General features: G+C 36.9%; 1 protein-coding gene across 2 annotated transcripts in view; it reads left to right on the top strand.

Annotated features, from left to right (window-relative positions):
• The window catches only part of CRPPA (CDP-L-ribitol pyrophosphorylase A), an 81,617-nt gene that overhangs the window by 51,202 nt on the left and 11,513 nt on the right, over positions 1–18,902 (top strand). Inside the window, exon 9 of one of the 2 annotated variants that reach the window (XM_053466986.1) lies at positions 2,380–2,452. In XM_053466986.1, the coding sequence (XP_053322961.1) occupies positions 2,380–2,452 (73 nt within the window). Of the gene's footprint in view, positions 1–2,379; positions 2,500–18,902 lie in introns of both variants that reach the window. The other variant, XM_053466985.1, reaches the window with a different exon arrangement.

Genomic DNA, 18,902 nt, shown 5'->3' with positions numbered 1-18,902 from the left:
GCATGATGCATTTTACACCCCCCCCCCCGACTTACCAGAGCAGACTCCTGGGTGTCTTGCAGGGCCAGCGGAAGACATCTATGCACATCGCGTATACAACTTCCGGTGCCGGCACTTCCGCTGAGTGCTGGCACCGGGAGTTGTATACACGATGTGCATAGATGTCCCCCTCCGGCCCCGCAAGACACCCGGGAGTCTGCTCTGGTAAGTCGGGGGGGGGGGAGGACAGAGTGGCAGCATGGGTTGGGGGGGCAGAGTGGCAGCATATCTCGGGGGGGGGACGACAGAGTGGCAGCATATCTCGGGGGGGGGACAGAGTGGCAGCATATCTCGGGGGGGGGGGCAGAGTGGCAGCATATCTCGGGGGGGAGAGGACAGAGTGGCAGGATGTTTTTTTGGTGCTTTTTTAAAGAAAAAAACTTTTTCTTTAAAAAAGCACCAAACTTTTAGGGTGCGGCCTATATACGGGGGCGGCCTATATCCGAGCCAATACGGTATATATATATATATATATATATATATATATATATATATATATATATATATATATATATTCATTTTTAAGCCCCCTACCCCTAATGTGTAACCTTTTGGATTTGTTAGGTGCTTTGCATTTATATTAAGCAACATTACTCATTTAATCAAGTATAATTCCATTAGTTCATATAACAAACAGAATAAAACATATAAGACATTTCCACAGCTATAAATAAAGTACATTTCGTTCTTCTTGTTAAGTTAAAGACAGTAGGTAGTAGGTAGGTAGATAAATTCCATGGTGTTATAGCGAAGTTTCATTCTTCATCTTAACATATTTGTCAAAGGGAAATATCACCAACATTATAGTCACGCTGCCCTTCCTTTGATGTAGTCATTATGCAATTAAATGCATGAGATTTTTCAACACAAATTGAGTATATGCATAGCCATGAACCTACTCTAATGCTTAATTTATGCCAACCCACAAACTTACATCATGCTTAATTTATGCATTCCCACAAACTCAGTACGTAATTTGTATCAAAGAATTTCCGAATAATTTGGAATTGTACTTTGGGTGACATTTTCATGTGCCAAATGCACGCAAGTGAAATAGCCTTTGATCATTGTTTCCAGGCCTGCTTTTGGCTAGTGTACAATAGACCGAGTCTAGCTTAACTTTTATATCTCACTTTACCTACCTATTAACTATTATTAACTAACATTAGCTATTATTACAGCAATGTCCCATCATATGAGGTGGAACATATCAGTGGAGGCCTCTACAGAAAGTGGCTTCTGAAACTCTCCGTCATGTACTAAGTGGATGCACTTATTATAATCCTACAATTTCATTTCCAAGATGGTTTCAGCCATCCAGTGGTAGCCAGCGGGTAGCATGTTGGTTTATCAATAATCCCTTTGTCCAGCTACACAGTAGTGGATCATGTGAACTGTAGTTCCCCAAGACCCAGGGAGGTATATTTTGCCCATTCCGGCTTAAACAGTGGCCCATATAAGCTTGGACAGTGGCTGGAGTTTTTTCTTTGTCAATTTTATATATTCCCAAATAGAGATATTTTAAAAAGAAGCATAACATAAAGTATGCCACGGAGTAACACGGCTTCAGAGTCACAGTCTCCTGTCTGATGAGCAATATCGGGATGGGTTCACTGAATTCCAGCACAGATATTGACAGAATAAAGGAACTAAAGATTAGAGCAAAACTTTATAAAGAATACATAGTTCAAAACAGCTTACTTAACAATAAATAAAATGTAATTTTATACTAATTCAAATCAAAATAACTTCTAAAGTTGTGATCTTTTCACTTACTTAAAAAGCTGATGAGTGATATGGAACTCTGGAATACCTTTCAAATATAAAATCTATCCCATTAGCAGAATATAGCCAGTGAAAAAAAACCTGAAACCAATGATTTATGCAATGTTAGCAATCATATTTACATTTCTATACAGGGAATGCAAATCTGCAGTCAATCATATAGCTAAACAGTTCTAAAATTGCATACAACTATGTATAAAAATTGTGTGTTTGTATGTATATATAGATATCTATATACATATATATATGTATATATATAGTGTGTGTATATTAATATATTAAACAACAACGAAAAATTATTGTTGGAAGAATGTAATAAAATGAAAATATAAGACATGTTAAAATGTATGTTTATCAAACATTGTACAATAAGATGTGATAAATGCTCAGTTAGTTTTGTTACTTTCATTTCTTTAAAGACTCACTTTCATAATATTCTTTATGCAACAAATTGTAAAAATATGAACTAAAAGTATTTGTAATGTGTCATGGTCTAAATAAGTCCAGAGTGCTATCCAGAAGATAGTAAAGTGCTGTCTCCTATTGCCTTTTAAGGTTCATTTAACTGGTCCTGAAAGCTGCAGCCGTGGAATTAAAACTGGAATCCGTGAGCTTGCAAAGGAAGCAAGTAAGACAAATATTTCCGTGTATGGCCTTCTGATAACCCTTTCAAAGGTAGGTAAAATTAGGCAATATATATATATATATTATAGACATATATAGTAATTGTTAAGGATATAAGAATATGTCTCACTACCTAGACAGGTACTGACCACCCACCCATTATTTGGGGTTCTGTTATAGTAGAGCAATTTATATTGGAGCAGAACACCTAAAAACTCTGACCCCATTTGATAAAATGTAAGTACACTTCACTCTAGGGTGTTTTACTTTGTTGTTTTTTTTCTATGATGACTAAATATCATATTTTTGTATTAAAATGTATAACAAGATATCTAGAAATCTGTGTTGAATTCATCGGAGCTACACCCACATCACAATGTTACTCCATACTGTATGTGACACAAAGACAGTTAGCCCTTTATAACGAATAATAATTCAGGGACCTGAATCTGTGCAAAAAAACCTAATGTCTGCATCGTTCTGAGCATAGGAGATGCTGTTTTCTAAGCCAACATGTTAAACCATATCGTTCATGGGCATGCACCTAATTGTGCAGTTACGTTGGAGCGGGTTCTTTTGACGGAAGGATTAAATTGACCATATCCAAATTCTGACAGATGACGCCAGCTGAAGCCATTTGGGGCTGAAAAAGAAGGAAACTGCTGTTAAAAAGCCTTCCAAATATCTGAACTACTCAGACATAAACAACATTCTAAAGGTGCTTATCCTTTAAAGTTTTGTGACACTTGACGGCACATAAAAGTTGTGTATCACAAGTAATCATCCAACTGTAATACTTGTAGACTTGAATGACAGTTTTAAGAGCTTGACGTTTTTGTAGCAATGTTTCTTCGAGATGTTACTGAAGATAATTGCATTTCTGGATCTTGTAAATGATCCAAATGGGAATCAAATATGGACAAATGCTTATGAGATAATATATCGAGTTAATGCACATCATCCGCATATTAAGGATTGGGCCGTTGTAATTTGCATTAATAGTTGGCTTTATCATTGTAGCCATTAAATGCTAAAATCAAACAATGACCACTTGCCTGGTTGGTCTCGCTACAAAGGCGCTTAAGGTGAGTATTTAATTAGCAAGCGCACGATATATAATATATTAATATATAACTGATAATATAAAAAACACACTAAAATACACTGCCTTCCCACAAAAATCCAAATGATCTCATAAACATGTATTTGTTTTTTCTTTCTGAAATGGATTTTGAAATCATAATAAAACTAAATGTGATATCAAAGATGAGAATGTGGCATTTTGACATTGCTGTCGCTTTTTCTAACATGTATTCTTCCATTGAAAATTATACCTTTTCTAGTAGGTGCTTCTATTGTGAACAATGTTGAGATTATAGATATATGTTCTTCATACTATAAATATTTCCAGTACTGCTGGACTTATTTATGATGTATTTCATCTCGATAGTTTTATCACTCAGAGGTGGAATTTTTCTTAATGAATTACTGTTTTCTAGAAAGGATATTCTCAAATAATTGACTGCTACATGGTTTCTTCACCTTTCTCGTATTACCGAGAAAATCTCGTGTTTTGTTTTAAATGCATTACAGGAAATACAAAGCACGTTAACACCTATCGTCATCCTAGGGAAACCTAGTAGTTGGAAATGACCCATGAGATCTTGAAACAAACTTCCTCAAAGTTTCATGGAGGTGTCTTTGTTATGTCTTAACTGATATGTGTGAATGCACTTAGATGTGCTGGTTTGTTTTTGTGACAAAAATCATGTAAATTATCATGAAAAATATAATTTTGTTAATTTCATTGTAAGGCAGAAAAATACACTTTAGAGTTTTCAAAAGAAAAAGTAATTATTTTATTTTGTGTTTTATGTACCGGCTAGATAACATTTTAATGCTTGCTGTGTATGTGTTTGCAAGTGATTAATTGATGTGGGAGGCATCTTCTATTATTAAAGGATTGTAGTCTAAATATGTATTATGACTTGCCAGAATGACGTAACCTAACCTATTTCACTTCTGCTGTGAGAGAGTGGTAGATAAGTAGAAGTGTTAATAGAGTAAGGGGATTTTAAATTGATGGGGTATACATATGCAGAATATAAGACAAGACCGAGAACATATATGGTTTGTTGTTTTACAGCAGTAGAAAATAGACTGATTTTGTACTTCTCTTCTAAATCAATGATAAAGAAAAATCTTAACTCTTTATAATACCTTTGCCTTCTTGTCATTGATTTATAACAAATATTTGGTTACAATTTGCATTGTGATTAAGGCCAAATAGAGTATTAAGATATTAATGCTTGGTGTTCTTTTTCATTTGACAATTATATTGCACCACTAACTTGTCAATTAACTAGTTAATAAACAACTAAACCGCTGTTTCAATCTTTACTCATTTAGTGTCTCCTAGTCTGAGATATTTCTTAATGACAATGCCAACTATGGCTACTGTGAAATCAGAACACGATGGGTATCAGCTCTCCCTCTAGTGAAAACAGAAGAGTTTGTAGGAGAGTTGTGTTTCAGCTCAGTGACTTCACTCTACATAAAATCCAACCCCAATGAGCTTCTGCTGTAGGAAGAACATGTATATTGTTTTAAACTTCATCCATTGAATTATACATTATACAGGACTATGTACTTACTAGAGAAGTTTACCAGTGTTAGACCCTCCTAATAAATAGTGAAGTGAGGGAGTTGAAACCACGAGTATCCTGCAAACTCTCCTGACAACTCCCTTTTAGTGAATACACCCCAACAATGAATGTCAACATTTGAAAATATTTTATAAACATACATATGTTGACGGAATCTCGTTGCATTTTCACTCTCTCTATTGACATGTTCTGGCAGCATGGCTCTACAGATGGGGAACTTTTTCCTGTAGTGTCTCACAGATTTGGCAACTGGTAACTCAGGCTTACAATCCTTACCATGCTGAAATAGACTTGAAATGGGTGGAAATAATAGGAATTGTAGTCCAGAACAGCTGGGATATGGGATTTTGCTCTCCCTACTACTTTTGTTGTACATTCTTTCCTTTTGCATCATCAGTGTTTCATATATAATTGGATGGAAAAGTCTACACAGATGTACTCCTAGTTCGTAGATCCTACTAAAGTCTTGGAATTATTTGAAACACATGCACATTTCAGCAAACCCATTGTCTATGCACCAACACAAGACTTCATAACCAGAAACAATGCGAAACATGTACTACAATGAAAAAGTCTGAGCTTGGAAGTGTGAAAGGTTTTGTAAAAACAAGGGGGGGGCGTAAGGAGCTACATTCAGGTATCTTAGCTGAGATTATGTGAACATGATACTAGCAGCTAGCATTATGATTGAGAGAGGACTGTAACACTGGAAGATCACTGCCAGCAGCTCTGAATAAAGACTGTATAAAGGGCAAAATACTGACTCTGTAACTCTATCCTCTTCCCATCCTTCCTGACATAAACTGTCATTCCAGCTGCAGAGTATATATCATTAAACTCTAAAAAGTACCTTCTTTCATTTATTATTCAATATCCCTGTTTGCCATCCTATTTTCAATCTCATTCATTGACAGCATAGCTCTCCAGATCAGGGACTTTTTCCTGTAGGGTGTCTATAGTATGAAGACATTGGGTGCCTCTTGACATCAGATACACCTCGAGAAGCAATAACATTAGTTGGATGTAATTGATTTTGTTGTGGACCTCAAGTCCTTACGTTATTATGATAAATTAACCACAACATTTCTGCAGTGTGGTTATGAATGACATAGTACCTTTCTAGCAGTTCTAGCAATTTTTTTGTCCTTAATGCAGATTAGCAACTTTATAACACTGACTAAAGAATTAAATACTCCTTTATACATGCTACACACAGTCCCATGTCATGCAAAGAGGTGTGTTCAGAAGGCAGTGCGCAAACTAAACTAGTGCTGTCCAATGTCTTACAGTAGAGGATCGGTTTGTACAATATTACATAAATTATGATGCCCAACCGCATGCGCTGCAGCACTGGTATAAAAAGTAGAAGAGTTTTGTCTGGTTCTGAGTACTCATTTAGAGTACACTCTTGGCCACTGGAACAGGGCTGGTTTTTTTAGCATAGCTTATTTTGATCTAAACTGGGCCTTGGGTCAACTCGTCACCCCCCCCTTATCTCTACCCTCCTATCCAAATACACCCCTGACCACCCTTTGTTCCTCTCATGACCTCCGTCTCTCTTCTACTGTCATTACCTCTTCTTACTCCTGTGTTCAGGATATCACCCGCACTGCCCCCTTCTGTGGAATTCCCTTCCCCGTTCCGTCAGACTTTCTCCCTCGTACGGACTTTTAAAAGCTCCCTGAAAACCCACCTTTTTTAAGAAGCGTGCAAACCTTTCCTCCTAACACTCTCAGCCATCATCCTAATCAAGCCATGTGAACGAGCAACAACCTCAACAACAGATCATCTCCACCCTATCAACTCATCACCCATCAAATAAATCCCATATAAATAAATGTGATGTCAAGATAATGGCCCACAGTTAAAGCAGGAAAGGGCAAAAAGCACACTCAAAGGTGGCTCTAGTAACAAAACAAAAATATTGTTCCATCAATGTACACAACATAATGAAGTGGAAAATAGAGACAATGCCAAGTGCTTTTTTGTTCCCAATGGCTTATAATTATAGATAGGTTTATCTGTGGTTAAAGGAGCTGAGACAGTTAAGACCATAGCTATTAATGGTGCCTGGCTGTATTTTCTGCTGTTATAACCTGTTGCTCAAGAGAATTTTCACGTACAAATGGAGTAGCTGGAAGCGTTAGAAATATGTAACGTTCTTTTAACAAGCTGTCAGGGTGATAGCTTTTTTTTAGGTGTTTTTTGTCTCCCTCATCCCGGTTGTTTTTTTTTTATGTAAAATGTCCCTTTTCTTTAAAAAAGTAAATATTCCAGCTAGATGTCAGGTAAGTTAGTCGCTCCATTCTAGCACTTTCAGGGTTAAAACCTTATAGAAAAATTGTTAAACACTGCAAACCATATTTACAAGCCACAGACTCATGTTGTCTTTGGGAGAACAGGCATTACTCTTTCAAAAGAAACAAAATATTGGTCGTGACACTTCAATCCAAGTTTGTATAGCAATTTTATAAATATAAATTAACGTTTAAACATGTGCCAAGGGTCTATTTTCGGAAAACAAAAATTCAAAACAAGCAAAAACAACATAGTTATTTTTCGGGACTATTTTTGTAATAATTATCCATATACACATACTCTGATAAATATAGAGAGAGGTCACCTTAGTGGTTACTGTGTTTCCAATAGAAATTTTAAATAGACAGTCACCCCAAAAGAAAGAAAGAAATCTATTAGAAAAATAAAGCAAATAGAGATTGTGGTTCACTTAACTATTCTCAATGTTGTACATGTCAGTACTGTGAGAAATGGAGCAATGGCCCTACAGTGCTTTAGGGTCACGTCCGGTTCACCCATCTTGCAGTGCCCCTGGGAAAACTTCTGCCAGAGGATAATTATGTTGATACCATTTCTTCATTAAAGGGTAAAACCCACAAGCTACTGAAGAATCAGATCATACATATGTGATACGACTAAAGTCTTGTACCTGAGTAGATCTTTAGGCAAGTTAGGGTCGGTAACCAGGTGGGCAAGCAGCTGGTGTAAGCCGGAGTCAAGGACTGGAGAAGGCAAGGTTGGTCTAGAGGCAAGCCGGGTCGGTATTTAGACGTGCTTCCATACGGCAAGGTACTAGCTATTGGTACCAGCGTATGACTTTGTGGGAGTCCGTGCACCTTAGAGAAGCAGCCTTGGAGAAGGATGCCAGGTGCTGGTATCGAAGGACCCCAGGAGGATGTCCGGACGTGAAGGCGGTTACCGGATCCTACAGTAACAGTTTTGAAAATTATACAGGTCAGAGATCAAGTTGTTATCCATTGGTTTCAAACACAACTTAAGTGGAGTCTAATAACTACATACAAATATTAGAATGTCTCAGGAGTATTTTGAATAATCCACTAAGTAACTAAAATGACCCTTATTTGGCTGCAGTTTCATGGTTTGTAAAACCCATAACAAAAAACATTTTAGACCTCACAGCTCTTTGGGTATATACTGTTTTTGGCATGCAGGTCTTCTTTGTAATATTTACTTTAATCAGGCTGAAATTCCTTAATTATAATTTACCGTAATTATTTTCTTCCCTCGCATTCCTCCTTTTTTTTAACTCACTGTTGGTTCTTTATATTGTAAGAGCCTAAGAAAGATGTATTTACAATGTATTAACTTATTATCAGACTCAATGCGGAACTGGTGATGTTGTAACTTAGAATAAAATACATTTTAATAGAATACTGTTTATGCACGTTCGACGTGTGTGGTACTGGCAGAAGGCAATGAGTTCTTTTATATCTGTTTTTGGCTGTGTTTCAATTTTTAACTTTCTCCCAGTATTATTATTTCTTTGAACAAAGGCAGATATCACTTTTACACTTAAAATACAAAATGTTGTAAGCACCTGTGCTTTTTTTGCCATATTCATTAACTTCAGACATTCTTTATATAACCACAGAAGAATTCCATCTCAATTTTTTTTAGGTAATGAACAATAATGTTTCTTGTATTTAACTAAAATTTAAAACCAATATTAAAGAAACTACAAGTAAAAATAAAGAAAAACAAAAAATATAATGTTGTTTGGGCTTCTGAATATTTTTTTAATTCAAATTATCAAAAACATTTTTAGCTGGAAATACCGTAATATGTGCTTGCGTAGTTGGCACTATTCATATGAAGTATCCTGTTTCAAATTCCACCACCAATTTTAAAGTTGTTCTGTTCTCTGAGACTAATGCAATTACTGCTCATCCAAACCCTTTAATGAGATCCACCATACTGGTCCATGTGTACGAGTAACGGTTTAATGAGAAAAATGTAATTATCCCTGTGTGAACTAAGCTAGGACCAAGCCATACCCCGTACTTAGCACAAGCCTTGCCGGACTTACCTGCAGTACAAGTTGGAAGCCATCAAGTAAGTCATAGAGGCGGTTTGGCTTCCAATCCTTCCCTTCTAATGAATTATGCCAGACAAGTTCTTGGGCTTGACTCTTTATCAGTTCATCCAGGCCTAAATACATGCTTTTATACAAGTATTCTTGTAAAACAGAATACACTGGCTGGGGGTCGATTTATAAGTTTTGGGTAATTTGTGCACAAAGGTGTATTTAAAACATGTCAATTACAGCATAAGCTAGGAGTGAAAGTTCTACAGATTGGTGGGGTTATGGTTAGACATGTGATATTTCAAACTAGGATTTTGGAAGGTCCATGCTAAGAGTACTACCACTCCAGCTTTGGTGATTCTTTACACTACATGGGACAACACACAAAGACAGAGTTTACTTGAATTTATAGTGGGAGTTCAATGTCAAGTATGTATTGAAAGCAGAGCTTAACATTTAGTGGATCAAGGACATTCATTTAAAGTGAAATGAGCAGCCTGGTCTCTATAAAGTGACCTATATAATACAGTATAAAACATAAATGTAAACCTTGTCAAAAAAGACAGCAACAAGTATCGCTAACAGAGGATGTATTAGTTTTATTTTTTTGTTAAGCTCGTTGAAGCTTTTTCAACACACTCTGGAGATCTCCAGTGATGTATCAACATGTAATAACATTTGACCCACTTAATGAAGACACAAAGGAGACTTTAGTGGTTACTTGTATTCATACATACATCTTACACCGACACTTCAGGAGCTTTTTCACCTTGTGTAGAGGATATTTTGGAAAACTCAAAAGCCCCAGTATCTGGCTTAGAGGGAGAGGAAACGGCATTTATTTCAGAAACTGCACTGGGAAATGTCTTTTTGTGTCTTTAAGTACCACCTTGCATGCTATTACAAAAGACTTGCCATTCTTCTTTTCTTACTAGGCACCCATCTGTTAATGAGAATGATTCCTTAGAATAGTTCTATGAAACAGTATACTGCTGGGAAATTGTTATAGTACAAGATACAACACTGTAAGTGATATAGTGCTTTATGTGGAGGAAAGAAATAGCACAAGAGGGGAAATGGATCTAACAAACTGGAGTGATGTGCTCACAGAAAGTGAGCCCACAACCTTGAAAGAAATCATAGTATAAGATGAAAAAGTATCTTAGCGTGAGGGGCTGAATCCGAGGAGTGCGCTTTCAGTAGTGAGAAAATGGATATTAACATATTGGTCCAAAAGAAGATTTACTCTTATTGGGCCAACATAGAAAAAGCTGCAGAGTTACTTAACCTCGGTGGTCTCATCAAATAATTAGACATGCAGGAATATACTTCATCACTAGAAATCCTACTGTTGAGAAAAATGTCTTCTAATGTGTATTCTGGAAACCTACAGAATTAGGAAAGATCTCTTCAGATGTAGTGAGGGATACAAGAGAAAACGTATTAGTTGGATTTTTAGCTAATGATGTTTAATGAGAATTCATGTTTAAAGGAATAGTTTGCAGAGCCAAAAACCATAGGCATGGAAAGTAGAGTCATATTAAGTAGTGACACCTAGGGTAGCTATTCTTCCAAGGAGAGTATGTTTTTATCTGCATGGTCTGGCTATGCTTATCCACAAACACCGTTGCTGGTATCAAGAGTGTTAAAAGTACACCAGTAGATTGACATTTGTGGGTTGGTAGATGTAAACGAAACCACGAGCTACAATCTTGTATGAGAACTGATTGCATCTAGCCACAGATGTGACGCCTAAGGCATCATTCAGTAACAGTTTTCAGTAATTGTTACAGGATATAAGGTGTCGTTTATAAACAGGATTATATGTTTTCTTGGTTTAGTGTTTATGTGTCTTAAGCCATATGTCTGTTACCCAGAATTCATGCTGCAAAATTAGTCAAGATGGTAACAAATGTTAACTTCGGACACCCAGCGCTGCATGTGTTATAACTCGGTATGCATCAGAACGCGTGGTGTCATCGACATGACAGACGCATGAATTAATCTATAATCAACCCACGTGTTAACGCAGGGATGTTTTGACAACCGGCATAAGCGTTGGGGTGCTATGGAGATATGTCTTTCTCTACAACTTATACTGCTGTTGTTTGCCTGCTACCTCAATACTACAACCTGCTTTGCTGTGTAACTTCCGGGCCTGGATGGCTTATGCCCCGAGGGCCTGCATTGTCGTGTGTGACCTGAGGACCCAAATTACTGTGTACCAAATGCTCTGCATTGCTTTGTAATTTTAGGACCTGCATTGTTGTATAACCCAAGGACATTGGGTAGCTTATGTTGAACTTAAAAGAACATACTACAAGCTACAACTAAAGCTTTTCTGTCTATCAACTCCCCTTTTAGTGAATAGACCTCTCTGTGATTATGTTTGTATTTGTCATATGCAAAGCCAGTCATGAATTATTACTGTGATTTTAGAGAGTTCATATCAGTAAATTGCCTAGTGTTTAATATCCATCATATTTATTCGAGGCAGCTTTATGATACGCTGACTTTCTAGGTGGCAGCAAAGGAATCTCTCTCAATGAATGGAAAGGCTCAAGGTGTGTCATCTGAACGGCGCTTGCTATTTTTTCAGTTTGCGGATTGTCAGGTTTCCATTCACCAAATGCTTTTGTAGACAGAGAAGAGGGCTATGTTGGCCCCACTAATGCGTGGACTCCCTGTGAATTGCCACGTGTCCTGTTCATGTCAATGTTCATACATAACCACAACAGACATTCTATTGTATAGTACTAGTGGTTCCAGGACGAATTTCCATTCTTCATTGTTCGTCGTCAAATGGTTGTTGCAGCCATGTTGGCGCTGTTTTCGTAAGATGCTTTGGCGTTACATAATGCAGGCCGGACCACTTCAGTCAGCTGAGGAACCACTAACACAGCAAAGCAGGGATTCCATCCAAATTCCGTTTATTTTTCTCAATTCCAAAAAATTAAATACATCCTTTAAAGAACAACTTTGACAGAGAGCTACAGTCAAAAGTGTTGTTTGAGTTTAATGGGAAAAAAAAATGACATCTGAAAAAACAAGGAAGCGGTTGTACTAGAGGTGACTTTGTGGACCACCCAAACATAGAAAGTGTTAATCACATTAATTTGTGTTCATGACTGACAGGTATATTCTAGGCGCCATAACAGTTCTGGCAACCTTTAGAACGTGTTGTTTCCTTGACAGCCCGTGACCAGATCAGTTAGTAATGGAGGAGAAAGTAACCCCCTCGTAGACGAAAGGGACCTATCAGAATTTTGACTTCTAAGGGAGTAATTTGTGCCAAATGCGAGATGTTAGTGCAAGGGCAAATTATTTTATTCCAACGTGTAAAAAGTTTCTTTTTTTTTAGGCTTTTAAGAATACTGCGGCAAGCCTTACAATGTAAACACTACAATATATACAGAAGCAGTATAATCAAAAAATGATTGTTCTTTTTTAGATATATGTATAATAACTGCGATATTAACATCAAGAAAGTACACGCTTATTGACCTCGACTTTATCTGACTTCCTGTGCAGAATCAACATGTCCTTCCAGCTGTTTGCTTGTGTGTATAACCAAGGCTTATATAAAACACTAGAGCACGATGATCGTGTAGGGCCACACTGCAGAAAAGCAATCATATCTAGCAACCTCTTGTATAAACACCGGGGAGGCAGGCGGAAATTCCATATTTAATTTGTTTGCATTGTCATGTTGCCTGCACTAGTCGGGATTAGTTTGAAATGATAATAAGGGCCTTTATACAGAAACCGAAGTGAAAACAGTTACCTTTCCTGTTAAGAACGCTGACCTACACACAGAAAGCAAAAAAAATCAGGTTCAGAACAAAACAGCCCAACTCTTCCTAAACTGCATTTTCATTGTACCGCGGCCAATTCAACACAGAATAATACCTCTGCAAAATTACACAATTGGATACTTTCAATAGGCGCATATAGTTTTGTTAAAACAAAATGCAATGAGGCTATATATAAATGTTTACATAGATGTTTCAAGGCTAATTTACGTTCGACTATATGCTGTAGCCCCCCCCCTCAGGTTTAGATGCTAAACTAAAAGCAAACAACCACTATTATTGTTTTTTTATGTAGTTAGTTAAAACCCTGGAAGGTTAAATTACCGAATATTAGCAAGCAGATGTGCTTGAATAAACACCTTTTATTACAAAGCAACACTCCATGTGCAAGGAAGGGCAAGCCATAGGGATCTATGGGAAACAGGTGGAAAGGGGGAATTAGTGCAACGTGACTGTTCTTTCCAGAACTGCCACTCAAGCAGCTTCTAGATGTCTAACCCAAATTGGATTACTTGAACATTGAAGTCCTCTGACAGTGATATACTTTTGCTTACTTGCAGAGAAAAAAAAAAGAATAGCATTTTTTTTCACCTTAAAATTTCATATAGTAAAATAGTTACATGTTTCTTTCTCATGTGCGTTCCATCATCACTGTGGTGATGGTAAATAGCCCTAAACATTTGTTCCCATGAATGTGATTGATTGCAAGGTACCCATTCTTATTGTTTAGTAAACAACTGAACGCACAGACAAAAAGGTGTCATGTGTGAATTGTCAAACAGAACAGATGGATTATTAAATTAACTTGTTCTCAATTTTCTCCATATTTTTTCCTGCTTTAGAAACCTTAGAAGGAAAAAAGTCTAGGAAGATATTTGTTTTGTATTGATGGAGGATATTAATTGCCAGCATCCTGGAGGCTACTCTGCCTTCCTCGTCACTGGAGTGTTTCGGTTCTTGGTTTTGACTTGCTCAAAATATTGTGAGGAAATTTAAATGCGCATGGGACAGACACATTGCTGTTCTGAAAGCTTTGGTCTAGGTGCTAGGTTGAAGATGGCGTTTGGGTTCTTCTGACACTGATCCATCAAAAACAGCTGCCTAAAGATACAGTGCTTAAAAAAATATCCCCTCCCTTATTTCTCCTATTTATGCGTCACATTTAAACATTTCAGATCATCCATCTAATTTTAATATAAGACAAAAACAACATCAACATCATTTAATTTATTGATGGTAAAGAGTTAATCAAGACTTATATTACCCATGTGAAAAAGTAATTGTCTCCTTAAACCTAATAACTGTTTGTGCCACCCTTGCAATGAATCATTTACATCACTCAGAATTTTGGCCACTCTTCTTGGCAGAGACATTTAGAGGTGGACTTGCTTGTGTGCTTTGGATGATGATTGTTCTGCTGAATAACCCAACTGGGCTTGAGCTTTATTCCAAGTGGAAATTACCTAAAATTTATACCCAGACTATATTATACTTCTGCACATGAAAAGAACAAAATTCCCAAGGCTTATTAACTTTTAAGACTTAAAAGTAAATAGTCCATATCTATAATATTTTATATCCAAATACCTGGAGAGGTATACATTTCTAAACTCCAGTTTGACAGCTAAAAAAAACTTGACATGGCATGAATATCCTTTTGGATGAAAGTCACTCACAATAATTTAAACAAGGTGTGTTAGTAAGAAGAGACTAAGCAGACTGATTGACGGAAGACAACAGATCATGCAAAGCCTTTGGCATCAGACTCTGTGTCATTAGTTATATTAATTTTTTTTTTTATAATAAAGTGCCCTAAAGCCAAGGGATACCTAGTCAAATACCATGCTCTCATCAAGAAATATTAGAAGTCTTATCACATGATTGCTGGCTTGTATAATGATTCCGATGAATGAATAATCAACATATTTATTGATAGAAAACCTTAACTTCTAGCAATATACAACTGCTCATATATGCATTTCTCATGAACTAATTGAGCTGCAATTTCATGAATGATGTAATTCTTGCTCTTGAAACAAATTACAGTATTTGGTCGATTATAAGACGACCCCCCAAAATTTGAATATTCATTTAGGAAAAAAAGAAAAATCCCGAATATAAGACTACCTTATAAGAAAAAAGTTTTACTAGTAAATATTAATTCACATGTAAACCATTTTTTTCTGCCCCCCAGATATACACCCTTAAATGCCACTCTGCCCGCTCCCGCAATGTGGGTGTTCCACTCCCGCCCGCTCCCGTCACATTTGTGGCCACTCCCGGCCGCTCCCGACACATTTGTGGCCAATCACACCCACCTCCTTACCTGTGTGAGCAAGCAGGTGGTCGCCCTATATTGAACAGTAATTCAATGCAAACCATAAATTACATAGTAATACTTTCACGGAAGCAGAAATACTGTATATACAAACCGTCTTAGCTAACATACTTACAGGGCTGCACAAAAGCCATTACTATAGCTGAAATAGTTAATGAAAATGTCAATGTAATAATTCTATGTTTATGGAAATATACAAACAAATATGTGCATTCACAAATCAATGATGTTTATGGTTTTTCCAAAAAAGCTTGAGAAATATGTTTAAGGCTTTTTGACATGGAGATGCCAAGTTTGGAGGATTAATTTAGTGTTTTTGACTATTTCATGAAAAAAATTCATGAAAGAAAGTCATCTTTGATTAAAGCACTGTTTCATTCGACAGATTAATTTTCTTTTTAATCTACGTAAGTATGAGCTAAGCATAATATGAACAAATGTCTGAAGAACAACATAAACATTCTTCAACGTAATGCATCCATCCATCAGACTTTTCCATAAAAAATATACAAACGACATGACCATTCTATTGTTTTTGCTAAATGTTTGTCAGTCTTTCTTAAATGCGCCTATTGGCGAGTTCTGGGTTAGTGCATCGCATTACTGATATTTTTTAACATGTGGACCGTTCCACATGTAGACCTTAAAGTATTCACAGCTTTCCCACGTATCTAAACTTGTTTTTATTCATAATACACGTTAATCAGGAGATAGGCATTTAAAACCACTAGGACATATAAACAGAATCGTGCATACCCCTTGTAATCCAAAAACTATGTTTAGACAAGGAACAAACTTTATAAAACCCTACACAGTGGTCTTGCTTGCATGCCATCCGATCTGGCTACCTGCCCATTTGTATACCCTATCAGTCATGGCGTGCTAGCCATTTAAATGTCTTTCCACATGTACAGTAGGCCCTCTTAGAAACTTGTTTGGCTTTGGATAATTTTTGTTTCTTTTTTTAATGTTTTTGTCTTTGTAAAACTGACAGGTAGAGACATAATTCGGTGAATTACGTTATGCCACAGGCATCTGATCACTAGAGCAGTTTCCAGCGAATTGGCAAAACAATGGATTACTTTATAACCAGACAACATAGGGGGTCCCTGACAAGCCTGTTTTAAGAAAGCCAAATATTATTATAATTTCTTTAGATCTTTTTTTTTCATACTTGGCTGCGTGAGTTAAAGTGCTTTTTTTTTTATAAACTGCAATAATTAAAAATGTTAATGCTACCTATACATAAACAAGGTATTTTATACAATTGTTGCACTACTGTAAATTCTAAGTAATTGTTTGACAAGTGCTTTTTATCAGTAATTTCATACAGTATATTTTCTTTAATACAAAGCTTGGCACCAAAGAGAAGAAAAAAAAAAACAATCTCAGACACTATTTCTATATTAAGTATTGTATATCAAAGGGCTTTCTCTTGATATTTAAATTTAAGAACTTTCTTGCTTTCGAAATAAGGGTAAGGATAGTATTGATCATGACAGTCCTAAAATTCCAGATGAAATACAAATAGACAGCATGTGAAAACCTGATGGCAATGCCTTCTTCTACCACCCCAATTATAAATGGCTTCTTGTGCCCATTGGTTATGCCCCCCAATACAGAATAAAGGTAAATCCCAGGTTCTGAATTAACCTCATTATGACTCAGTTGATGACCATACAAGTCTCATTCTGCAGGGGAGATTTGGAAGCTTCTCTCTCTACTTGCCTCTGCTTTGCTTTTCTCCTCTTTTTACCCTCATCTCTTTCCTCCCTTCTCTCTATCATTTATTTCCCTCTCTTGTCCTTTCTCTCTTTTGCCTTTTCTTATTTCTCTTTTCTCTCATTTCATCACTCCTTTTCAATTCTCTCTCTACTAACTCAAACATTTTAGCTGTCGATTGTAAACATATGCCCATGTCCACACTCCATGCCCCCAGATGCACCTTCTCAAAGAGCATCCATGAAGTGGTGCAACATAGGAAATCTTTGTCTCTACTCTCTTGTCCTTCTTTTCTCTATTCTTTCCTTTCTCTGTATTACACCGCATGCACAGTCTCATTAAGAGCAGGAAGTGACATAGCAAAAGGTGGCAACCCCACTTTTTTCCATCTCTAGCACTTGTTGCTTTTCTTCTCTGGCATTGTCATTGCTTTCTCCTCTCTCTGATGTGGAGTGTCCTTCTCTCCTGTCATTACCTTTGCCCCATCTATGCCAGTGATTACATTTCTCACCCTCTCTGGATGCCCACTCTAGCACTGCTCCCATCTCAGAAGTAACACTTTATCAATGCACACATTGGTCATAATGAGTGATTGCACCATGAGATTAAAGGATTAGCCAAATTACTGAGCAGGGGAGAGCTGGAAACCTTTAGTCCTTGGATCATTTCCAGCCTGGTGGGCCCAAAGGACATTCGAAGACAAGAATGCCCAATTAGCACTATCCTCTCTGGTCTGAAACACATTAACAGAAAAAAAGTATGTTTCCCCTACAAGACCTGTTATGCTAAGCACCCTGGCGGCTTTATGTGGGATTTGAACCACTCAATTAAGGTTCAGGCAGTAGCACAAAATCATTAAATCAGAGCAACCCAAGGTGCTCCTATGCCAGCACTCCCTTGTTACTATGCAAATGTCTATCCCATGTAACATGCACATATGACATGAGAAAGGATCATTCACATGACACAGCTTTTTGTAATTTCTCCCAAATACATGTTTATTCCATGTTTACTTTTATTTATTACCAAGTATTCAAGAAATACTAAGCAGTATATACTTCCACTGGACGTGTGTAGCATTGAAGAGAACTGTATTTTATTCTTTTTTTTCGTTAAACCTCTTGTGATCCTCATTATATGTAAGTTGGGTCCATCCTCTCATCCATCCTGTTTTATATTAATTTTCTTACCTGATCTTTTGAATACAAATGGTTTGTCCTGTAACTATTAGCAGGCACTGAACGGGTAAATATTACATTGTTCTGCCTATATGTGAAGATTTGCCATAATTAAATTAATTTATCAAAACTACTTATAGTTAGTATGTTTTGTTTGCAATGAGTTGTTTTCTTTATATTTGATTTTAAAGTAAGGGACTATTTTAACTTATGGAAGCTGCCTTATGAAGAATGCCAAACCTAGCTTCTACCAAATGGGAACAGTAACCATAAGGCTTGACTGGAAACTCTTAGCACAGAGGACTGGCTCAGTAATCACATTTCGTAGACATCATGCCCAGCAGTTACTGTCTGCTTCTATCACAATTTTGGCAAAATAGACGGCATATAAAGAGC

This window comes from Spea bombifrons, chromosome 5 (genome assembly GCF_027358695.1).
Source record: "Spea bombifrons isolate aSpeBom1 chromosome 5, aSpeBom1.2.pri, whole genome shotgun sequence".
Classification (NCBI taxonomy): Eukaryota; Metazoa; Chordata; class Amphibia; order Anura; family Pelobatidae; genus Spea; species Spea bombifrons.
Note: the sequence above shows the minus strand (reverse complement) of the source record. Positions and strands in the feature narration are given on the sequence as shown.